Source organism: Rhinolophus sinicus, linkage group LG05 (assembly GCF_036562045.2).
Source record: "Rhinolophus sinicus isolate RSC01 linkage group LG05, ASM3656204v1, whole genome shotgun sequence".
In the NCBI taxonomy this organism is placed as follows: Eukaryota; Metazoa; Chordata; class Mammalia; order Chiroptera; family Rhinolophidae; genus Rhinolophus; species Rhinolophus sinicus.
This window is the reverse complement of record NC_133755.1, coordinates 79,581,454-79,604,401: the sequence shown is the minus strand read 5'-3', so window position 1 is coordinate 79,604,401 and position 22,948 is coordinate 79,581,454. Positions and strand designations below refer to the sequence as shown.

At 62.2% G+C, this 22,948-nt stretch overlaps 2 protein-coding genes across 2 annotated transcripts; both read right to left on the bottom strand.

Annotated features, from left to right (window-relative positions):
• Positions 1–211: 211 nt before the first annotated feature.
• Positions 212–21,819, bottom strand: LOC109436739 (complement C4-A). Its single transcript, XM_074333926.1, has 37 exons — positions 21,803–21,819; positions 12,817–12,899; positions 12,537–12,633; positions 12,365–12,383; positions 11,903–12,035; positions 11,372–11,487; positions 11,088–11,267; positions 10,755–10,940; positions 10,477–10,662; positions 10,218–10,376; positions 9,823–9,949; positions 9,586–9,660; positions 9,128–9,325; positions 8,927–9,038; positions 8,765–8,835; positions 8,361–8,500; positions 8,040–8,249; positions 7,727–7,778; positions 7,546–7,635; positions 7,188–7,397; positions 6,945–7,020; positions 6,633–6,789; positions 6,425–6,541; positions 6,145–6,316; positions 5,691–5,923; positions 5,449–5,616; positions 5,012–5,071; positions 3,733–3,826; positions 3,470–3,659; positions 3,293–3,383; positions 3,082–3,156; positions 1,689–1,791; positions 1,448–1,537; positions 1,272–1,370; positions 1,031–1,114; positions 626–758; positions 212–465 (listed from the first exon to the last, which is right to left on the bottom strand). Exons 1-37 carry the CDS (start codon positions 21,817–21,819, stop codon positions 324–326), a joined length of 4,545 nt encoding a protein of 1,514 aa, XP_074190027.1. The 3' UTR covers positions 212–323.
• Positions 21,792–22,762, bottom strand: LOC109442564 (complement C4-B). Its single transcript, XM_019722830.2, has 3 exons — positions 22,608–22,762; positions 22,253–22,451; positions 21,792–22,075 (listed from the first exon to the last, which is right to left on the bottom strand). The coding sequence occupies exons 1-3, from the start codon at positions 22,670–22,672 to the stop codon at positions 21,842–21,844; spliced, it is 498 nt and encodes a 165-aa protein (XP_019578389.1). The 5' UTR covers positions 22,673–22,762; the 3' UTR covers positions 21,792–21,841.
• Positions 22,763–22,948: the final 186 nt, after the last annotated feature.

Sequence of the window (22,948 nt, the reverse complement as noted above, 5' to 3'; positions counted from 1 at the left end):
GGTGAGGGCTGCTGCGTCACAAGTCTGCTCGGGGTGGTCCCATGATGGACTGAACTCCCAGGAAATCACCTGGGGATGGTGAGGCAGAGCTTCACCCCAAGGGCCATCTGGGCTCTGAGAGCCTAAGGTTAGCAAACCCTGGCCTGGGCCCCCCAGAACCTGGAGGTGCGAGAGGGACACTGGCCTCAGTCCTGAAGACACACACGGACACTTTGCTGCTAACGGTCTTTATTGAGTCGCTAGCCCTGTGCTGGGCTGTTCAGGCGACTGGGCCCAGCAACAACCCAGGCTCAGGCTCCTCCTGGGGGAGGTGAGCAAACGCCTCACACCTGGCAGCCCTGAGTGCTGTACTCCTGGAGGAAGTCCTGGAGCTGAGCACAGGCTGCCCGCTGGCGGGTACTCCGGCACAGGCGCTCCGAGGGCATCTCCTCAATCCAGCTGTTTGAGTCCAGCAGGTACTGGGGGCTGCAGGGGCAAAGAGCAGTCAGCAGGGGTCAGGAGGGTGGGCAGACGGGAGGAGAGCGCAAGGCACCTGGCTCCTGAGGGGCAGGGCCTGGGCGCTTGGAGGTCCCTTCCCTCAGGAGGTGCCAGAAGAGCAAGTGACCCAAGGGCCCCAAGAACTCACTGTCCCTTGAGGTCATAGGTGGCTCCATCCAGACCCATGATCAAATATTCTTTCCCAGGTTCCAAGTGGAGGCGGCAAGAGGCTCGAACTAGGAAGTTTCGGGTCTGACCAGCAGTGGCCTGAGTATCCTTGGCTGAGGGAAGAACGTGCACGAGAGTTGTCAGAGGGGGACAGGGCAGGGCGAGCACGGGGCCAGGGGCTGTGCCGACCTCCTCTCGTCTAACCCTGCCACTCCCAACAGGGAGGTGTGACCTATTGGGACAACCCCAGAGCTTCTAAGAGGCCGGGGATCTAAGCTCAGATGCTTCTGAACTTTTACTCTTCCAGGCAGACGAACCCCAAAGCCAGACCTCAGCCCACTCCCTCCCCCAGCCCTGCCCACCCACGGGCCCATCCCCTTCATACAGAAGTGCAGGACTTGGGTGATACTGGTCTCAAAGAGGCGGAAAGCAGCTCTGGCGTCTTCTCGGAGAACCTTAACCTGGAAGCCTACGAGGGAGTTTAGGACAAGGAAGGGAAGGTGAGTAACCAGAGATTGAGAGGGCTGCCAGGTGGTGTCAGACAGAGGCTGCCTGTGGGCCTGGGAGAGGAGCAAGCACGAGAGGCCCTGAGGGCGGCCGGGCACAGGCTGGGCAGGAAGACTGACCATACTCCACACGGGGGTAGTAGCAGGCAAACTTCATCCTGTAACCATCCACCTCCACCAGCCCCCGCTCCAGGGCACGGCGCTGTCGGGGGCACTTCCCTGAAGTCAAAGGCCCAGGTGAGAGGCAGGTCCCGGCCACGCCGCCCTCCCCGCCCGCCCGCCGGCCCGGGGCTCACCCTCAGCACACTGGCAGACGTCAGCAGAACACAAGGTGGACAAGAGTTTGCTCTTAGTTGGTGCTCCGTAAAACACAGAACACTTGTACTCTGAGAAAAGCAGAGGAGTGTTAGGGCAAGTACCCCCGTCTGTGTCCCGTCCTGTGGGCCACAGGACTCCCCTGCCACCGTCCCCTGCCCGGTCCCCGATGTCCCACATGGGCACCTACCCCAAGCCTCCCGAGGGCCCCTGCGTGCTCACCGGGGTTGTAGTAGTCATACAGGGCCGCGCTGGCCGGCTGTACCAGTCCCACGGGCACCTCCTGCACAGCTCCAAAGCCCACGCACTCCCGCGAGGTGGGGACCTGGTGTGGGGCGCAAGGGGGAGTCAGGGACCCCTCCCTGGGCCCTCGAGGCCACGGGTTGCATTTCCTTGGCTCTCTGGTTCCTGCGGGTCTCATCTTCAGTGGCCTTCACATTTTGTTACCTTCCGGCCACCAGAACTCTACAAACTGCTCCCAAGGTCCCTGCTGACCTCAGTGCCCAAATGGTGACTTCATCCCAGTCTCGGGCCCCCGGCCCCTCCACAGCCTCTCATCACGGACATCTATCAAACTCCCTAAGCTCAGGGCTAGCTTTGCCCCCCCTGCTTCTGACCTGGTTGTTTCTGACATGCCCTCAGTCTCCCTTCCCAGAGGCCCAGCCCCCAGTCCTGGCTTCCACCAAACCCTTCCAGGCTGATGATTCCAAGCCAAACTTTGAGCCTTAGGATTTTTGCAGGATGTATAAATTCTCCAAATTCACTCTGCCTGCCCCCCAAACCTACTCACCCTCCTGACAGCCTTTCCATGATACCCTGGGGCCTCTCTTGTCTGCCACAACCTACCGCAGCTGCTATCACTCCGCCTATCCTCTGTGACCCCGCCGCTTGTGTCCAGACCCAGAGGCCTCTCCTCGTGCCCACACTGGTCCAGTCCAGCCAGGTACCCTGCCAGGTCCCTCCTAAGATGGTCTGTACATGCTCAGCTCCCTCCCAGGACTCTTCCTTGCCCCTCATTTCCCATCTGCTTAATCAGACTCCCCAGGCTTCCCGGGCTGACAGGGTCTGGCCCTCGGCACATACTGGGTGGGGGCTTCTCTGACCCACAAACACCGGCTAATGGTATTATTGTATTAACATGCCCTTTCCACATTTTCTCCAATAAGTCATAGTAAATGTTCAAAAAATTTTTGATAATTCTTTGTTTTAGCCAAATAAGGCCATGGAAAGACCAAACAACTCATCCGTGACCAACACCACTTCATAAAAGAAAACACACTTTAATATCAAAACCAAAAAACTAGGGAAGGTCAATAAAAAAAGGAAAACCCTCAAGTTGAGTAAGTGCAGCTTTCTGGAAGGCTCACTCTCAAGCCCTCCCCTGCTGGCTGGCACCGGCCCCCCCAAACGGCATTAGGGACTTAGCCCCCGCCCCCTGCCGGCAGTGGGGCCTCCCTGGCGGTCCCCCCATGACTTGGCTCTGACTCGCTCCTGTCCTGCCTCCCTGCTCACACCACACGTTCTCTCTGAGAGCACCAGTTTGCTGCTACAGTGTCTCCTGGGAAACCTCACAGGTCAGTGTCCCACAGCCACCCATGTCACCTCCCCTGCTCACCGAGTCGAAGTACAGCAGGACGTGGGGCCCCTCGGTCTCAAAGTGACTCACATAGCGGTCAGAGAGGGAGGTCAGCTGTGAAGAAGGGGAGATGGTCACGGGGAGGTGGCCTTGGGCCCTGCACGGGACCGGGCGTAACTCCTGGAAGTGCTGTGGGGCTGGCCCAGGGCTCCTGAAGGCACGAGGGGTCCCTCTGGGCGGCCAGCCACACCTTCTCCAGGTCGGCCCGCAGGGCGTGGAATCCACTCAGGAGGGTGATGTCCGCGATGGCCATGCCTGACAGCCCCAGCTTGCCGGTCCGCCTGCAGAGAGACGCCCTGTTGGCGGGGTGCCCCCTGAGCGGCGGGCAGCCGCCCCGCCAGGGCCCCCCAGCCGGCGCCCCGCTCACCAGATGCACACAGTGTACTGCACCCTGGACTCCTGCTCCTCAGCCACCTTGGGCGCCTCCCTCCTGCGGCGGCTCCTCCGCCCCTCAAACAGCTGCAGGGGTGTCACGGGCGGGGCCGGGGCCCCCGGGTCGTCGCTGGCTAATGACCCGTAGTCGTACTCCTCCTCCTCATAGTCCTCGTTGGCTTCCACTGCGGGGACGGGCATTGTGACTCGGCCGGGCAGCAGCCCCCGCACCACCCAGGCCTCCCACCCAGCACTCACTTGTGTACTCCACGTGGCCCATGACGGTCACCTCAATCTGAAGCTCCTGGCAGGTCGTGTTCTCCATGTCCAGGACATGGTAGGTACGAAGGACCTGGCTCAGCAAGGGGCATGGAGAGAACACGGGGCGTTTGGGGCCACCAACCTCTCTCCAGGGCCACCTAGGGCGTCGTTTTTATTTTTTTAACTTTTATTTATTTTAAGTGTGTTTTTCCAGGACCTGTCAGCTCTAGGTCAAGTAGTTGTTTCAATCTAGTTGTGGAGGGCGCAGCTCACCATCCCATGCGGGGATCGAACCAGTGACCTTGCTGTTCAGAGCACGGCACACTAACCACCTGAGCCATCCAGCTGCCCCACCTCGGGCACCTTGAGGGTTTGCTTTTGTTTGGTTTGGTTTTTATCAATTGGGCTAAGGAATTTGAGCCTTTGGTCCCTTCCCATGACCCTTCCTGACCAGTCAATAAATATGAACAGCCCAGGTGTTGGGTTAGAAGGTGAGACAGAGGGGGCAGCAGGACCTGGCCTCAGGGGCCAACGCTCTACACGGTGCACAGAGGAGGCTGCAATGGAGTGTTTGGGAGAGGCTTCTGGCTGAGGCTTGACAGAGAAACCAAATTCGTCATGTGGGACAAGAAGCAGCGGAAGGGCATTCAAGGTAAGATCTGTGCAGGTGAGGAGGTCTGTCCGGCTGGGGAGGTGGGCAGGGGCCCGACCATGTGTGAGGAAGGGTCTGGCAGTGAACCTGACTAGTGCTCTCAGAAGCTCGGTCGCCCTGCCCTGTGGACAATGGATGGGCGGGGTGAGGCGGGGTGGGAGGGAGAAGGTCCGAGACTTAGCCCCGAGCCCAGGAGTGACAAGGGCCCCGGGCTTCAGGGGAGCAGAGGAGGAGTTACTGGGGCCACAACACAGGCTCGGGAGGGGCACTAAGACGGCCCCCAGTGTAGCAGCTGGGCTCCTGGTGGGAAGGGCTGTCAGCCAGACAAGGGGACAGGGGAAGAAGAAAGGGTCTGTGACACACACTGTGTGTGGCCTGTGGCTCGGCAGAGGCCTGGGTTCAGGCACTGGGTGTGTAAGCCATCGGCACTGATGGGGAACAGGAAACGACAGGTGCAGAGAGATGGGGACCAGAGTGCGGGGAGCATGCCCAGGACGGAGTCCGGGCAATGCCAGCCCTGGAGTGTCTTCCTCCTCCTGACCATGAGCTCTGCCCACAGGTCTCCCACTCCAGTTCCTGGCTCTTCCCTTCTGGGCCCGGGAAACCCGTGCTGTCGGTTCTCACCTTCAAGGTGCCTTTGGTGTTTCCTCCCACCTTCACACTAATCTTGCTGCCCAAGGAGAACTTTCAGGAACAGAAAAGGGAAAGAAATGTCAGCAGGGCACAGAAAGGATGCTACTTGTTGCTGTAACTTAGCTCCTTCCTAAAAACAACCCCTCCTCTCTCCCCACCTCACATTTCCACAAAGTTTGCACCTTCACGTGCATGACCTCACTTCAGCCTTCTAGAACCCTGTTGGTAGACTCTGCACGTTATTTTCAGATGAGGAAAATAAAGCTCAGAGGTTCGGTGACTTTCTCCAGGTCACACAGCCAATGAGTCCTCCCACAAGGCTATCAGGAAGAGGTACCGGGGATTCCGCAGGGGTGGGGGCTGGAGGGTTCAGGCCTGGCCACAATAGGCCCAGGTGTCAGGGCAACCCAGGTGAGAGTGTGCTTCACCTGCAGCTCCTCTTCCAGCCCCCGAATTTGGTGGTTGTTCAGCTGCAGCACGTGGGATTTGAACCCATTGCGGCCCATGGAGCTGAGGTTCACGTTGAGCTCTCTGTTCTCAGTGGTGTGGGAAGCGATCCAGTACGCAGACAGGGCGTCCAGGGCAATCACCGTGTCCTGGGGAGGTTGAACCAGGACTCAGGCCCTTGGCCTCAGGACCGCCCCCGCCAGAGCCCCAGGGCAGCCCCTACCTGGGTGCTGCGGAAGCCCCCTTGGAAGCCGCCCTGGTGGATGAGCCAGGCTGCGGCCTGGTCGGCCATCTCTGCCTTGCCCTCCCGAAGCAGCAGGTGCAGCAAGCCGTAGGCTGTGGTTTCGATCCACAGGGCCGGGGCCTGGGGCACGGGGTCTGACGGGCTGTGAGAAGCCAGCGTGGGGGACACGGCATTGTGCTGAGAACTGGCGACTGAGCCCCAGTACAGGTAATCTGGAGGTGAAGGGAGACCTACCGGTGAGGGGGGGGAATCCCAGTCCCCGGCCCCTGCTCGCCCCCTGTGACCGCAGGCTCTCCTGACTCTGCCCCAGTCATGCCTGCTGATGTTTTCATTCCTTCTTGGGCTCTTTGTTCAGTTTTTCCCTATGGGCACACTCAGGGGTCCCCAGGTCCCCCAAGCCCCAGGCTCAATGCCAGGAACCCTCGACGCTCACTGCCTGTCTCTTGGGCCATGGCCATGAGGTTGTTGTGGGCCACATCCTTCAGGTCCTCAGGGGCCTTGGTCAGCGTCTGCGTGTAGGCCGTGATGGCGGCTGCGTGGGCACCCAGCAGCCCAGCACTGGCTTTCTTCCCCAAGAATGAATTAGCATTGGAGATGGAAGTTTCCTAAAATAAAGTAAGGAGGAAGGTGTCTGGGGCCTGGACACCTGGGTTCCTGAGGAGAAAGGGGGAGAGCTGGGGGCCAGCGGAGGGCAGACACAGGGGCGCCCTTACCACTCTCTGCTTCAGCTGCTCTGCGTCCTTGTCCTGGAACACGGCCAGCCCGTGATGGAGGGCGATGGCCACAAAGGCCGTCAGCGCCACAGTCTCGTCACTTCCTACCAAGCCCCCCTGCTCAGTGTGGGGAGAAAAGATGTCAGCCAGGGTGAGTGGCAGGGAGAGCCCCCACCTGTGCCCCTCGGCCCAGCCCCCCAGTCCGCACCTGCATGCCCCTGTGGATAACTGGACAGGGGTCCTTGAATGAACCGTCATCCTGCTGCTGGGACAGCAGCCAGTTGGCTGTCTCCTGCAGCTTTTCAGGTGAGCCGCCCACCTGTTCCTGGGCCAAACTCAGTACCTTCAGCACAAAGGCCGTGAGCCTGGGGGTGGGGGGAAGTGTCAGCTGGGGATAGACTGGTCGCTACAGGCTCAGCCCCACTCCCCCAGGCCCTTGTGAGTCACCCTCGCGCTGTACCTGGCTCTGCCCCAGCAGCCCTGGCACCGCTCAGACCCAGAACCACTTTCCCAACCTCACCAGGTGCTGCTGTCCCGATGTAACCACGCCCCATAGGAACCGTCTGTTTTCCGAAACTGCTGGATCCGCATGTAGCCTTGGAGAAGAAAGGCAGTTGCTGAGGTGGCCCTCACTCTCCCACTGTTTGTGCCCCAGGCCATGCTCCCAATCCCAGCGGGTACGCCCCCTCTTCCCCGCACTGGCCACTTGGGCTGCCCACTTCCATGCACTGCCCCTCCTGGCCCCCCTCCCTGCACCCAGAACCTTTCTGGATCAGATCCACAGCGCGGTCCTTGGTCTCCGGGGGCAGTTTGCTCCACTGCTCAGTCTTGTCCAGATAGCGGGAAGCAGCCAGTGTCGGAGCCAAGAGGGTCATCGTTTGTTCCCCACAGCCCTGAGGAAGCCTCAGGAGGGAGGTCAGGCCTCCTGGTGACAAGGCCCCACCAGAGCCCAAAGTTTCCAGTGGATCTGAGGCTACAGGGAAAGGAGAGGCTTAAGGATAGAGAGCAAGTCTGGAGACCCCAGGTCAGAGGGTCATGGGGTTATGGGATCAAATAAGGGTCCACAGGTTTCACATGAATCTGAGTGTGGCCACTGGGAAGGGATTGTAGGACACTCCCACCTGTGATCCTGACATGGCTGCTCTCATCTGTATCAGGGATAATATTGGGATCAGAGTGGCCAGGAATTTCCAAGGTCCGGCCTCGGTGGTCTGGGGAGACAGGGGAAGTTGTCATTGTGTCCTGATGTCCACATCTCCTGCCACCCTTAGGACACTGGCGGTGGAGGGGGCGGTGACTCACCCAGGGGGTTAAGGTCATACACCACCTCCTCCGTGTGCACAGCCCCTTCCTTCTGTCTCGGGGGAAACAGAGCTGTAAGGCCTCACGGGCCTGCAACCGGCCTCCCCGAGCCCGCCCCCCAGCCGGCCTCCCCAAGCACGCCCCCAGGACTAGGGCTTGGAACTTCAGGGTTGGATCAGAATTACGGGAGACGTAAGCTGAGCAAGGTGTTAGGTATGGGTGTTGGCCTCTGGCCAGGCCAGCAGAGAGGGTGCTGGGAGTTGGGGGTAAATCTGGGAGCCTGGGGACCTGGATTCAGGGGTGCTCCATTCACCTCAATTTGTAGAACCTTAGACACTGCGTCTCCTACAGGGAACTCGAAGGACCCTCGAGCCACCACCTTCAGGGACACAGCAGCAGCTGTCGTGGGCACCACAGAGAAGCCAACGGGCCGGGCAGAGCCTGCAGGCACCAGCACCTGCTGGGCCAGCCCTCCGCCACCAGGCAGGCACAGCCCCTCCACCGGGGACACGTGGACGCTCACCTGGGGACAGGAAGATGGGGACGGCCAGGTCCAGGCCCGTTAGGCTCCTCACCCCTCGCCCGCCCAGCTCCCACCGGCCCCCGGTGCACGCGGGCTCCCACAGGGCCTCACAGTCAGATCTTTATCCAGGTAGTTGTAGAGGACCGGCCGCAGCTCAAGCTGCTCAAAGCGGCGGACAGAGAAGGGCAAGCGGAGGTGCAGGTGGAATTCTCGGAACACTCGGAGCCGGACAGGTGTGGCCACACACAGGCCTGAGGGAGGGAGGGGCATGGGGGAGGGGCCGAAGTCAGAGGCCTGGGAGGACTCACCTCAGGTCTCACTGGGGGGGGCGGGGGATCCACCTCCGCTCCCCAGCACCCTGCTTGGCCCTGCACTCAGCCTCCCAGCCCTATGCATATAGTACATCCAGGTCTCTGCACCCACTTCCTTACAGTAAGAGAAAGGGCCTAAGGATGGAGCCTGAGTCGAGGGGGGATGGTGAGGGGAGGCTGGAGGCCCGGGCAGGGCCACCTGACCTGTGCTTTTGGACAGGCTCACGCCATGGATCTCCCACGTGGTCAGAGAGTCAGGAAGCATCTGGGACAATCTGTGGCGGGAAAGGGGAGAAGCCCTGTCACAGCCTGGGCTGGCCCCACATGCTGCCCAGAGACAAGGCCAGGCCCACCACATGCCCTCACTGGAGGAAGCGGTCCACTGGTGCCAATCTCCAGAGCCAGTTCTCGGGGAAGAAGCTTCGCACAAGAATGTCATCTTCGTCCATTAGCTCCTCCTCCTGCAGGAGCTCCAGAGCTGGGGATCACGGTGGAGGGGAGTGAGAAGGGGGCCGTTCTGCCCTCCCAGGTGCCCCAGCCTGGCCCCCAGCCCTGGCAGCCCCTCACCTCGGGCCAGGCCCACCTGGCCCCTGGAGCGGGCCTTCTTGCGCAGGGCTTCAGCAAACTGGCAGCAGGACAGGAGGGGCTCCCGGCAGGCCGGCTGCTGCACGCGCTCTGCCCGCTGCTCACAGGAGCGCTTCATCGGCAGCCGTGTCAGCCCGTCCTGGCAGCAGCGCTTGGCTACTGGGGAAGTATACTGGCCCACTGCAGGGCCAGGGGAGGAAAAGCATAAGGGACCACAAAGGAGACACGCCTCATCCCCCAGCCTGGCCTCCAGGGACACAGAACTCATCCTGAGAGACCAGGAACTCAGGTGCACAGAGCCTCCTGCCCACCCACCAGCAGTGCAGAACTTGGGGCTCGGGCTCTGAATACCACATAGTGGCTCCCTCAGGAGCAGAGGGGCCAAGACATACACCCCTCTTGGGCCCGAGAAAGAAGCTTCGCAGGCATCCACAACTCACACTTCTCATTAACCGCCTTTTGGAAGTTCACGTTTCTCTTTTTCCGGGTTTTGTTCTCCATGGGACAGCTCAGACCTGGTAGAGAGCAGCCAAGCCCTACGGTGTGTGGCCGCCCACCTCCCCTCCCGGGTCCCTTCCCAGGCCCAGCCCTGGCCTTCCCTCCTCCTTCTATCTCACCCCTCAGGCCCCCCTCCCTTATCCTCCCACCACCCACCCCACTTCCTCCTCTGGTCTCACTCTTTCTGGCTGAGGTCAGTTGATTTCCATCAGAAAAGGCCAGACCAGCTGCCTCGAACACCTGAAGGGCACTGTCCCCACCCCCAGGACCACAGCTAAGGTCATAGCTGTTCATAACTTCGAAGACCTGGTAAGAAAAGGCAGGGATGTTGCAGACACAAGAGGAGCAGAGTCAGCCACTCAGCTGTGGATGAGGGGCAGGGGGTGGATAAATATAAGACACCGACAGTGGGGAAATAGGGACCACAGGGGCCAAGGCTTGAGGGAAGACAGGGAGGAGTTGGAGGGCAGCCAGCGTGACATCCAGGGGCTGGGTCCAGACTCGGGGCTCAGAGCAGCAGAACAGGAGTCAGTCACACAGGCCGAGGAGGGCTGAGGAGGGGGTCTTGACAAACCTTGCCCATGTCGAGGGGCCTGTGGGACCTGCCGCCCACAGCATACAGAGCCGTGTCCACAGCGCCCAGGGCCACCAGGGCTGGAGAATCTGTGTGCAGCTGGAGCTTGACAGCCTCCCCAGGACGGTACTCCTTGCGGCCGTCCACTTTCAGCTCCAGCTGGCAGAGGCAGGCATGGGGGCAGTCAGACTGAGGAGAGCTTTTTCTTCTCTCTCTCAACCTGACGCACACGCAAGCCATCTCTCCCAATGCCAGTTACCTTGCCCTCGCAGGCCCCGGCCTGGACATCCACTCGCAGGGAGTTGGCCACCGGGAGCCCCTCATGGTAGTAAAAGGCCACAAAGTAGAAGGAGGGTGCCAGGTGGTGGTCCACAAACACGGACACGGAAGTCACGGTCTTCCTGGGCTCTTGATTCACAGATACAATCTGGCCCCGGGACAGGATCTGGGAAGAGTGGTTCCCTCTTCACCCCAGGGTTCTTTCCTGCCCGACCTGCCCTGCCCCCTGCCCTTCTCTGCAACCCAGCTCATGCACACCATGTAGTAGTAACGAGAGAAGCTGGCCTCACTGACGCCCACGGCTCGCAGGTTCAGGATCACCGTGTCCCCAACACGAGGGGGCTGAGGATCCAGTCGTTCAATGGACAGAAACCCGGCAGTTCCTGAGCGTGGGGCTCTTACAGTGAGCTTGGCCGTGGCTGGATATGGGGAACCTGCAGACACCTGGAGGGAGGGGCCGGGCGGGGTGCAGCAGGGTTAATGGCCAGGACCCAGGCACCCAGCTTCTCCCCCAGCCTGGGCCAGCGGTACTCAGGAACCCAGCCTGCCCTTCCTTCCCTCCCCAAGCTCTCCTGCCAGTCGGAATCCTACCAAGAGCCGCACTTCTGAGACGGCTGGAGGGACAATGATGGGAATGATGACTCGGCCACTCCCATGTGTGTTTTGTTGGAAGTTTTGTGTTTCAGGAGCAGACCCAGGAGAAGACAACGTGGCAGAGACGTTGACAGGAATGCCAGACGCTGGGGAGCCCAACATGTCTTTGGCCAGGGCCTAGGTGAGTGGGGGCGGGCAGGGAAAAGAGGGTGGTCAGAGAGGCTTTCGGCCCTCCAGACCAACACCCTCCCCCCAATTCCCTCTCCGCCTCCAGAAAAAACCTGCAGCAGAAAGGGGGCCCCAGGCACGAGGTGTCGCTTGGTGTGGCTAAGATCCAAGGAGAAGGGAGATGACACAAAACGCCAGGATGTGAGCTCTGCCTCCTCCATCTCTCCCCCTGCAAGACATGGGGCCGAGAGAGGTGGAGGAGGGAGACCCAGGAGGAGGAGCAGGAGAGCTGGGGAAGCAGCTCAAATGCTTCCTGCCCACCTGACAGTGAGCTCCTCAGGGCACAGGCCACCTCCCATTCATCTCTCTGTTTCCTGAGGCCGACACGGGACCCAGCACACAGATGGTGCCTAATGTGTCTGCTGGACAAATGGATGAATGGACGGACAGACAGGGGGAAGGTACCGCTTCCCCAGAAACCACCCAGGAGCGCGGTTGGAGAGAGACCGTCTTCTGGGTCTTTTCTGGCTTTGGGTCCCAGATGAGGGTCAGAAGGGAGGGCAGTGGTGTCAGGGCTGGAGAACACAGGGTCAGCTCTGAGGTCAGAGGGGAGAGTCTGGGATTACAATCGGGAAGCCACTCACCTGGAGACTCAATGATGGCTGCTGCCACATAGAGGCGCAGCCCTGGGAGGTCAGTGAAATCAATGTTAAGCTTCTCCAGGGCACCCTGAACCTCAGCCTTGGAGAGGGAAATCTGGCACTGGCCATCTACCAGCTGGGGCAAAGAAAGCAGGACCTGGGGTGAGACTTGAGTCTCCCCCCTCACCTCCTCACCTCCTCTCCCCTCCTCGCCCCCCTCACCTCCTCTCCTCCCTCGCCGCCCCTCACCTGCTCTCCTCCCTGCCCCTCCTCTCCTCCTCGCCCCTCACCTCCTCTCCCCCTGCCCCCTGACCTCCTCTCTCCCCCTCCCCCTCAGCTCCTCTCCCCTGCTCCCCTCACCTCCTCCCCCCTCCCCTCACCTCCTCTCCCCCTCTCAGCCTCCTCCCCTGTCCTGTTACCATTCTCATCCAGGAGCCCAAAGCGCACATATGCCACCCCCTGTACTGGCTTCCCGTAGATGTACCTGCCACCATGAAGAGATTGGGAAGGGGGTGGGCTGAAGGTTAGAGGAAATCATACAATGGTCTGGGAGGGTGGGGGGGAGAGGGGGGCTGGGTGACAGAGGGAAGCAGCTGGGTGACTGAGTGGGGAGCCCTGGGAGCAGGGCCAGAGTTACCTTGCCTGGATGTCTAACTCTATTTCACCAAGAATGCCAGCTGCAGTCAGGATGTAGGGCTTTCCAGGGATGATCTTCACCTCAAAGTTGGGAAGGACTGACCCGGGGCAAAAGGATAGGCAGGTCAGACTATGGTGAAAGGACTCTTTAAAGACTCCCCTCCGCTCAGGACAGTGGCACGCATATCTCCCTGCCCCTGTCCTGCTCCCCCCATGTCTCCTTCTAGCCCTCACTCCCTTCAGGAAAGAAGGTGCTTGTCCATCGTGTCTGTGGCTCTCACCATATTTCTTCACCTCAAACTGGGTGCTGCTGTTGGATTCCGGGCTGTCTGAGAACCGGGCTGAGATCTTCCAAGTGCCTGGCCTGAGGAGGAATGAGGGAGGGCTCAGCCCACTGGGTGCTATGCGTGAGAGCCTGTATGAGAGGGTCTGTGGGAGAGGGCCTGTGGGAGAGGGTCTGTGTGAGAGGGTCTGTGGGAGAGGGTCTGTATGAGAGGGTCTGTGGGAGAGGGTCTGTGGGAGAGGGCCTGTGGGAGAGGGTCTGTGTGAGAGGGTCTGTGGGAGAGGGTCTGTATGAGAGGGTCTGTGGGAGAGGGTCTGTGTGAGAGGGTCTGTGGGAGAGGGTCTGTATGAGAGGGTCTGTGGGAGAGGGTCTGTGGGAGAGGGCCTGTGGGAGAGGGTCTGTGTGAGAGGGTCTGTGGGAGAGGGTCTGTATGAGAGGGTCTGTGGGAGAGGGTCTGTGGGAGAGGGTCTGTGGGAGAGGGCCTGTGGGAGAGGGTCTGTGGGAGAGGGTCTGTGGGAGAGGGCCTGTATGAGAGGGCCTGTGGGAGAGGGTCTGTGGGAGAGGGCCTGTGGGAGAGGGCCTGTGGGAGAGGGCCTATGTGAGAGGGCCTGTGGGAGAGGGCCTGTATGAGAGGGTCTGTGGGAGAGGGTCTGTAGGAGAGGGCCTGTGGGAGAGGGCCTGTGGGAGAGGGCCTGTATGAGAGGGTCTGTGGGAGAGGGTCTGTGGTCTGTGGGAGGGGCCCTATGTGAGAGGGTCTGTGGGAGAGGGTCTGTGGGAGAGGGTCTGTATGAGAGGGTCTGTGGGAGAGGGTCTGTGTGAGAGGGTCTGTGGGAGAGGGCCTATGTGAGAGGGTCTGTGGGAGAGGGTCTGTGGGAGAGGGTCTGTGGGAGAGGGCCTGTATGAGAGGGTCTGTGGGAGAGGGTCTGTGGGAGAGGGCCTGTGGGAGAGGGCCTATGTGAGAGGGTCTGTGGGAGAGGGTCTGTGGGAGAGGGTCTGTATGAGAGGGTCTGTGGGAGAGGGTCTGTGTGAGAGGGTCTGTGGGAGAGGGCCTATGTGAGAGGGTCTGTGGGAGAGGGTCTGTGGGAGAGGGTCTGTGGGAGAGGGTCTGTATGAGAGGGTCTGTCGGAGAGGGTCTGTGTGAGAGGGCCTGTATGAGAGGGTCTGTGGGAGAGGGTCTGTGGGAGAGGGCCTGTATGAGAGGGCCTGTGGGAGAGGGTCTGTGGGAGAGGGCCTGTATGAGAGGGCCTGTGGGAGAGGGTCTGTGGGAGAGGGCCTGTATGAGAGGGCCTGTGGGAGAGGGTCTGTGGGAGAGGGCCTGTGGGAGAGGGTCTGTGGGAGAGGGCCTGTGGGAGAGGGTCTGTGGGAGAGGGCCTGTGGGAGAGGGTCTGTGGGAGAGGGCCTGTGGGAGAGGGTCTGTGGGAGAGGGCCTGTATGAGAGGGCCTGTGGGAGAGGGTCTGTGGGAGAGGGCCTGTATGAGAGGGCCTGTGGGAGAGGGTCTGTGGGAGAGGGCCTGTATGAGAGGGCCTGTGGGAGAGGGTCTGTGGGAGAGGGCCTGTGGGAGAGGGCCTGTGGGAGAGGGTCTGTGGGAGAGGGCCTGTGGGAGAGGGTCTGTGGGAGAGGGCCTGTATGAGAGGGCCTGTGGGAGAGGGTCTGTGGGAGAGGGCCTGTATGAGAGGGCCTGTGGGAGAGGGTCTGTGGGAGAGGGCCTGTGGGAGAGGGCCTGTGGGAGAGGGCCTGTGGGAGAGGGTCTGTGGGAGAGGGCCTGTGGGAGAGGGCCTATGTGAGAGGGCCTATGTGAGAGGGTCTGTGGGAGAGGGTCTGTGGGAGAGGGTCTGTGGGAGAGGGCCTGTGGGAGAGGGCCTATGTGAGAGGGCCTATGTGAGAGGGTCTGTGGGAGAGGGCCTGTATGAGAGGGCCTGTGGGAGAGGGTCTGTGGGAGAGGGCCTGTATGAGAGGGTCTGTATGAGAGGGCCTGTGGGAGAGGGTCTGTGGGAGAGGGCCTGTGGGAGAGGGCCTATGTGAGAGGGTCTGTGTGAGAGGGTCTGTGTGAGAGGGTCTGTGTGAGAGGGTCTGTGGGAGAGGGCCTGTGGGAGAGGGCCTATGTGAGTGGGTCTGTGAGAGAGGGTCTGTGTGAGAGGGTCTGTGGGAGAGGGCCTGTGGGAGAGGGCCTGTGGGAGAGGCTGTGGGAGAGGGCCTGTATGAGAGGGTCTGTGGGAGAGGGTCTGTGGAGAGGGTCTGTGGGAGAGGGGGAGAGGGTCTGTGGGAGAGGGTCTGTGGGAGAGGGCCTGTATGAGAGGGTCTGTATGAGAGGGCCTGTGGGAGAGGGCCTGTGGGAGAGGGCCTGTATGAGAGGGTCTGTATGAGAGGGCCTGTGGGAGAGGGTCTGTGGGAGAGGGCCTGTGGGAGAGGGCCTGTGGGAGAGGGCCTGTATGAGAGGGTCTGTGGGAGAGGGTCTGTGGGAGAGGGCCTGTGGGAGAGGGCCTATGTGAGAGGGTCTGTGGGAGAGGGTCTGTGGGAGAGGGCCTGTGGGAGAGGGCCTGTATGAGAGGGTCTGTGGGAGAGGGCCTGTGGGAGAGGGCCTGTGGGAGAGGGCCTATGTGAGTGGGTCTGTGGGAGAGGGTCTGTGGGAGAGGGCCTATGTGAGAGGGTCTGTGGGAGAGGGCCTGTGGGAGAGGGCCTGTGGGAGAGGGCCTATGTGAGTGGGTCTGTGGGAGAGGGTCTGTGTGAGAGGGTCTGTGGGAGAGGGCCTGTGTGAGAGGGCCTGTGGGAGAGGGCCTGTGGGAGAGGGCCTGTGGGAGAGGGCCTGTGGGAGAGGGTCTGTGGGAGAGGGCCTGTGGGAGAGGGCCTGTGGGAGAGGGTCTGTGGGAGAGGGTCTGTGGGAGAGGGCCTGTATGAGAGGGTCTGTGGGAGAGGGTCTGTGGGAGAGGGTCTGTGGGAGAGGGTCTGTATGAGAGGGTCTGTATGAGAGGGCCTGTGGGAGAGGGCCTGTGGGAGAGGGCCTGTATGAGAGGGTCTGTGGGAGAGGGTCTGTGGGAGAGGGCCTGTGGGAGAGGGTCTGTGGGAGAGGGTCTTGTGGAGAGGGTCTGTATGAGAGGGTCTGTATGAGAGGGCCTGTGGGAGAGGGTCTGTGGGAGAGGGCCTGTATGAGAGGGTCTGTGGGAGAGGGTCTGTGGGAGAGGGCCTGTATGAGAGGGTCTGTGGGAGAGGGCCTGTGGGAGAGGGCCTGTGGGAGAGGGCCTGTATGAGAGGGTCTGTGGGAGAGGGCCTGTGGGAGAGGGTCTGTGGGAGAGGGCCTGTGGGAGAGGGTCTGTGGGAGAGGGCCTGTGGGAGAGGGCCTGTGGGAGAGGGCCTGTGGGAGAGGGTCTGTGGGAGAGGGCCTGTGGGAGAGGGTCTGTGGGAGAGGGTCTGTGGGAGAGGGCCTGTGGGAGAGGGTCTGTATGAGAGGGTCTGTGGGAGAGGGTCTGTGGGAGAGGGTCTGTGGGAGAGGGCCTGTGGGAGAGGGTCTGTGGGAGAGGGTCTGTGGGAGAGGGTCTGTGGGAGAGGGCCTGTGGGAGAGGGCCTGTGGGAGAGGGTCTGTGGGAGAGGGCCTGTATGAGAGGGTCTGTGTGAGAGGGTCTGTGGGAGAGGGCCTGTAGGAGAGGGCCTGTGGGAGAGGGCCTGTGGGAGAGGGCCTGTGGGAGAGGGTCTGTGGGAGAGGGCCTGTGGGAGGGGGCCTGTGGGAGAGGGTCTGTGGGAGAGGGCCTGTGGGAGAGGGCCTGTGGGAGAGGGTCTGTGGGAGAGGGCCTGTGGGAGAGGGTCTGTGGGAGAGGGTCTGTGGGAGAGGGCCTGTGGGAGAGGGTCTGTGGGAGAGGGTCTGTGGGAGAGGGCCTGTGGGAGAGGGTCTGTGGGAGAGGGCCTGTGGGAGAGGGTCTGTGGGAGAGGGCCTGTGGGAGAGGGTCTGTGGGAGAGGGCCTGTATGAGAGGGCCTGTGGGAGAGGGTCTGTGGGAGAGGGCCTGTATGAGAGGGCCTGTGGGAGAGGGTCTGTGGGAGAGGGTCTGTGGGAGAGGGCCTGTGGGAGAGGGCCTATGTGAGAGGGCCTGTGGGAGAGGGCCTGTATGAGAGGGCCTGTGGGAGAGGGCCTGTGGGAGAGGGCCTGTGGGAGAGGGCCTGTGGGAGAGGGCCTGTGGGAGAGGGCCTGTGGGAGAGGGCCTGTGGGAGAGGGCCTGTGGGAGAGGGCCTGTGGGAGAGGGCCTGTGGGAGAGGGCCTGTGGGAGAGGGTCTGTGGGAGAGGGTCTGTGGGAGAGGGCCTGTGGGAGAGGGCCTATGTGAGAGGGTCTGTGGGAGAGGGTCTGTGGGAGAGGGCCTGTGGGAGAGGGCCTGTGGGAGAGGGCCTGTGAGAGGGCCTGTGGGAGAGGGTCTGTGGGAGAGGGCCTGTATGAGAGGGCCTGTGGGAGAGGGCCTGTGGGAGAGGGCCTGTTGGAGAGGGCCTGTATGAGAGGGTCTGTGGGAGAGGGTCTGTGGGAGAGGGCCTGTATGAGAGGGTCTGTGTGGGAGAGGGTCTGTGGGAGAGGGCCTGTGGGAGAGGGCCTATGTGAGTGGGTCTGTGAGAGAGGGTCTGTGTGAGAGGGTCTGTGGGAGAGGGCCTGTGGGAGAGGGCCTATGTGAGTGGGTCTGTGGGAGAGGGCCTGTGGGAGAGGGCCTATGTGAGTGGGTCTGTGGGAGAGGGTCTGTGGGAGAGGGCCTATGTGAGAGGGTCTGTGGGAGAGGGCCTGTGGGAGAGGGCCTGTGGGAGAGGGCCTATGTGAGTGGGTCTGTGGGAGGGGGTCTGTGTGAGAGGGTCTGTGGGAGAGGGCCTATGTGAGAGGGCCTGTGGGAGAGGGCCTGTGGGAGAGGGCCTGTATGAGAGGGTCTGTGGGAGAGGGCCTGTATGAGAGGGTCTGTGGGAGAGGGTCTGTGGGAGAGGGTCTGTGGGAGAGGGCCTGTATGAGAGGGTCTGTGGGAGAGGGCCTGTGGGAGAGGGCCTGTGGGAGAGGGCCTATGTGAGTGGGTCTGTGGGAGGGGGTCTGTGGGAGAGGGTCTGTGGGAGAGGGCCTATGTGTGAGGGCCTGTGGGAGAGGGCCTGTGGGAGAGAGGGTCTGTGGGAGAGGGTCTGTGGGAGAGGGCCTGTATGAGAGGGTCTGTGGGAGAGGGTCTGTGGGAGAGGGCCTGTGGGAGAGGGTCTGTGGGAGAGGGTCTGTGGGAGAGGGTCTGTATGAGAGGGTCTGTATGAGAGGGCCTGTGGGAGAGGGCCTGTGGGAGAGGGCCTGTATGAGAGGGTCTGTGGGAGAGGGTCTGTGGGAGAGGGCCTGTGGGAGAGGGTCTGTGGGAGAGGGTCTGTGGGAGAGGGTCTGTATGAGAGGGTCTGTATGAGAGGGCCTGTGGGAGAGGGTCTGTGGGAGAGGGCCTGTGGGAGAGGGCCTGTATGAGAGGGTCTGTGGGAGAGGGTCTGTGGGAGAGGGCCTGTATGAGAGGGTCTGTGGGAGAGGGCCTGTGGGAGAGGGCCTGTGGGAGAGGGCCTGTATGAGAGGGTCTGTGGGAGAGGGCCTGTGGGAGAGGGCCTGTGGGAGAGGGCCTGTATGAGAGGGTCTGTGGGAGAGGGCCTGTGGGAGAGGGCCTGTGGGAGAGGGCCTGTATGAGAGGGTCTGTGGGAGAGGGCCTGTATGAGAGGGCCTGTGGGAGAGGGTCTGTGGGAGAGGGCCTGTGGGAGAGGGCCTATGTGAGAGGGTCTGTGTGAGAGGGTCTGTGTGAGAGGGTCTGTATGAGAGGGTCTGTGGGAGAGGGTCTGTGGGAGAGGGCCTGTGGGAGAGGGCCTATGTGAGTGGGTCTGTGAGAGAGGGTCTGTGTGAGAGGGTCTGTGGGAGAGGGCCTGTGGGAGAGGGCCTATGTGAGTGGGTCTGTGGGAGAGGGCCTGTGGGAGAGGGCCTATGTGAGTGGGTCTGTGGGAGAGGGTCTGTGGGAGAGGGCCTATGTGAGAGGGTCTGTGGGAGAGGGGCCTGTGGGAGAGGGCCTGTGGGAGATGTGAGGGTCTGTGGGAGAGGGCCTGTGGGAGAGGGTCTGTGGGAGAGGGCCTGTGAGAGGGTCTGTGGGAGAGGGCCTGTGGGAGAGGGCCTGGAGGGTCTGTGGGAGAGGGCCTGTGAGGGCCTGTGGGAGAGGGCCTGTGGGAGAGGGCCTGTGGGAGAGGGCCTGTGGGAGAGGGTCTGTGGGAGAGGGCCTGTGGAGAGGGCCTGTGGGAGAGGGTCTGTGGGAGAGGGCCTGTGGGAGAGGGCCTTGGAGAGGGTCTGTGGGAGAGGGTCTGTGGGAGAGGGCCTGTGGGAGAGGGTCTGTGGGAGAGGGTCTGTGGGAGAGGGCCTGTGGGAGAGGGTCTGGAGAGGGCCTGTGGGAGAGGGCCTGTGGGAGAGGGCCTGTGAGAGGGTCTGGGTCTGTGGGAGAGGGTCTGTGGGAGAGGGCCTGTGGGAGAGGGTCTGTATGAGAGGGCCTGTGGGAGAGGGCCTGTGGGAGAGGGTCTGTGGGAGAGGGTCTGTGGGAGAGGGCCTGTGGGAGAGGGTCTGTATGAGAGGGCCTGTGGGAGAGGGCCTGTGGGAGAGGGCCTGTGGGAGAGGGTCTGTGGGAGAGGGCCTGTATGAGAGGGTCTGTGGGAGAGGGCCTTTATGAGAGGGTCTGTGGGAGAGGGCCTGTGGGAGAGGGTCTGTATGAGAGGGCCTGTGGGAGAGGGCCTGTGGGAGAGGGCCTGTGGGAGAGGGCCTGTATGAGAGGGTCTGTGTGAGAGGGTCTGTGGGAGAGGGTCTGTAGGAGAGGGCCTGTGGGAGAGGGTCTGTGGGAGAGGGCCTGTGGGAGAGGGTCTGTGGGAGAGGGTCTGTGGGAGAGGGTCTGTGGGAGAGGGTCTGTATGAGAGGGTCTGTATGAGAGGGCCTGTGGGAGAGGGTCTGTGGGAGAGGGCCTGTATGAGAGGGTCTGTATGAGAGGGCCTGTGGGAGAGGGCCTGTATGAGAGGGTCTGTATGAGAGGGCCTGTGGGAGAGGGTCTGTGGGAGAGGGCCTGTATGAGAGGGTCTGTGGGAGAGGGCCTGTGGGAGAGGGCCTGTATGAGAGGGCCTGTGGGAGAGGGACTGTGGGAGAGGGTCTGTGGGAGAGGGCCTGTATGAGAGGGTCTGTGGGAGAGGGTCTGTGGGAGAGGGCCTGTATGAGAGGGCCTGTATGAGAGGGTCTGTGGGAGAGGGTCTGTGGGAGAGGGCCTGTGGGAGAGGGCCTGTATGAGAAGGTCTGTGGGAGAGGGCCTGTGGGAGAGGGCCTGTGTGAGAGGGTCTGTGGGAGAGGGTCTGTGGGAGAGGGTCTGTGGGAGAGGGCCTGTATGAGAGGGCCTGTGGGAGAGGGCCTATGTGAGAGGGCCTGTGGGAGAGGGCCTGTGGGAGAGGGTCTGTGGGAGAGGGCCTGTATGAGAGGGTCTGTGGGAGAGGGTCTGTGGGAGAGGGCCTGTGGGAGAGGGCCTATGTGAGAGGGTCTGTGGGAGAGGGCCTGTGGGAGAGGGCCTGTGGGAGAGGGCCTGTGGGAGAGGGCCTGTATGAGAGGGTCTGTGGGAGAGGGCCTGTATGAGAGGGCCTGTGGGAGAGGGCCTGTGGGAGAGGGCCTGTATGAGAGGGTCTGTGGGAGAGGGTCTGTGGGAGAGGGCCTGTATGAGAGGGTCTGTGTGAGAGGGCCTGTGGGAGAGGGTCTGTGGGAGAGGGCCTGTATGAGAGGGCCTGTGGGAGAGGGCCTGTGGGAGAGGGCCTGTGGGAGAGGGCCTGTGGGAGAGGGCCTGTGGGAGAGGGTCTGTGGGAGAGGGCCGAGAGGGTCTGTGGGGGCCTGTGGAGAGGGTCTGTGGGAGAGGGCCTGTGGGAGAGGGCCTGTGAGAGAGGGGCCTGTGGGAGAGGGCCTGTGGGAGAGGGCCTGTGGGAGAGGGCCTGTGGGAGAGGGTCTGTGGGAGAGGGCCTGTGGGAGAGGGCCTATGTGAGAGGGTCTGTGGGAGAGGGTCTGTGGGAGAGGGCCTGTGGGAGAGGGCCTGTGGGAGAGGGCCTGTATGAGAGGGTCTGTGGGAGAGGGCCTGTATGAGAGGGCCTGTGGGAGAGGGTCTGTGGGAGAGGGCCTGTATGAGAGGGCCTGTGGGAGAGGGCCTGTGGGAGAGGGTCTGTGGGAGAGGGCCTGTGGGAGAGGGTCTGTGGGAGAGGGTCTGTGGGAGAGGGCCTGTATGAGAGGGTCTGTAGGAGAGGGTCTGTGGGAGAGGGTCTGTGGGAGAGGGCCTGTGGGAGAGGGCCTATGTGAGAGGGCCTGTGGGAGAGGGCCTGTATGAGAGGGCCTGTGGGAGAGGGCCTGTGGGAGAGGGCCTGTGGGAGAGGGCCTGTGGGAGAGGCCTGTGGGAGAGGGCCTGTGGGAGAGGGCCTGTGGGAGAGGGCCTGTATGAGAGGGTCTGTGGGAGAGGGTCTGTGGGAGAGGGCCTGTATGAGAGGGTCTGTGTGAGAGGGTCTGTGGGAGAGGGCCTGTGGGAGAGGGCCTATGTGAGAGGGTCTGTGGGAGAGGGCCTGTGGGAGAGGGCCTGTGGGAGAGGGCCTGTATGAGAGGGCCTGTGGGAGAGGGCCTGTGGGAGAGGGCCTGTGGGAGAGGGCCTGTGTGAGAGGGTCTGTGGGAGAGGGTCTGTGGGAGAGGGCCTGTGGGAGAGTGGAGGGCCTGTGGGGAGGGCCTGTTGGAGAGGCCTGTGAGGGCCTGTGAGAGTGTCTGTGGGAGGGCCTGTGGAGAGGGCCCTGGGGAGAGGCCTGTGGGAGAGGGTGTGTGAGGGCCATGTGGGGGGGCACTCTGTGGGGCCCATCCTGGTCCCCCCGCCACGGTCCCCCCACCCAGTCCCTCAACCCCGGTCTTCCCACACTGTGGGGCCACCCCGGTCCCCCCACCCCTTCGAGGGAGGAAGAGGAGAACAAACACTGGCTAAGCAGCCTGCCTGTGTGGCACTTTCATCGCTTAAGGGGCTGGGAGGGAATTAAAGGTGGAGGCCCTGGGGCTGAGACTCACCCCGCTGGCCAGGGTTGTAAACGGGCTGGTCAGTCTGCAGAAAGAGGTGCCCCCGGCGAGAGGAGAAGAGCAGGTTCACACCCTGAATGTCCACCTCTTTGGACAGAGCGCTCTTCAACCATGGTGACTGGGCCACTAGCTGGACCTCAGGGCCTCCAAGGAGGCTTCTCAGGCCACAGTTCTGTGCATCTTCCGGGAGCATCTGTCAGGAAAGAGAGAGAAAGGGAGCAGGTCACAGACAGAGCAGAAGGAAAAAGCCAGAGACAGAAACAGGGAAGGAAGTGTTTGGGAGGGAGGTGGGAGGGGAGGAGGCAGGTGAGAAGACTGAGGGGGACAGAGTGTGGCGCTAAGCAGTAGCCGGAGGGAGGGGCGTTGTTACCTGGAGGCTGAGGAGAATGAAGTCTTTTTCTGAGGTGAGGCTGAAGTCCTCCTTTGGAGAGCAGCGGATATTAAGGTTGTATGGGTTTCTCAGGAACACTGATCCTTTCACTACCTGTCCCCGGGGAGCATCGTGGAGCAGCAGCCCCACCGACAGGGGGGCTCCCAGGTGAACCACGGACGGAGAGAACAGGAGCAACCTGGAGAGAACAGGCAAGGGTCAGCCATTGGCCTGGCCTCCACGAAGTAGGCCCCTCTACCCGGCTCCTGAATTGCTCCCCCACCACCGCCCCCACGCCTGCTCTCCCATCCCCAGCCTGCCTGGCTCCAGCACCACAGCACCCTGCCTCCAGGACCTGGGCTTCTGCAGAGACAAGGCAAAGAAGCTGGACGCCCAGATCAGCCCCCAGAGGAGCCTCATGGCTGGAGGAGCCAAGATGGATCAGAAGCGAGTAGCTGTCTGCTCCGTTCTGGTCAGCCTCTGGCTTGAAGTGGAGTTGTCTCTGGACTTTGCTCCTCCCCTGGCCCAGAGAAGCCGGGAAAGCACGTGACAGCCAAGAAATGCAACTGGCCCCAGGCCCAGTGTTGGGGGTTGGGGGGGCACTCCGGACACCTGGGTCTCTGAGGGAATCATGGCCCAGAGATAGAGCCTGTCCTTCCCTGTTAACCCATCACCCCAGGCCCTGGGCACATCTGG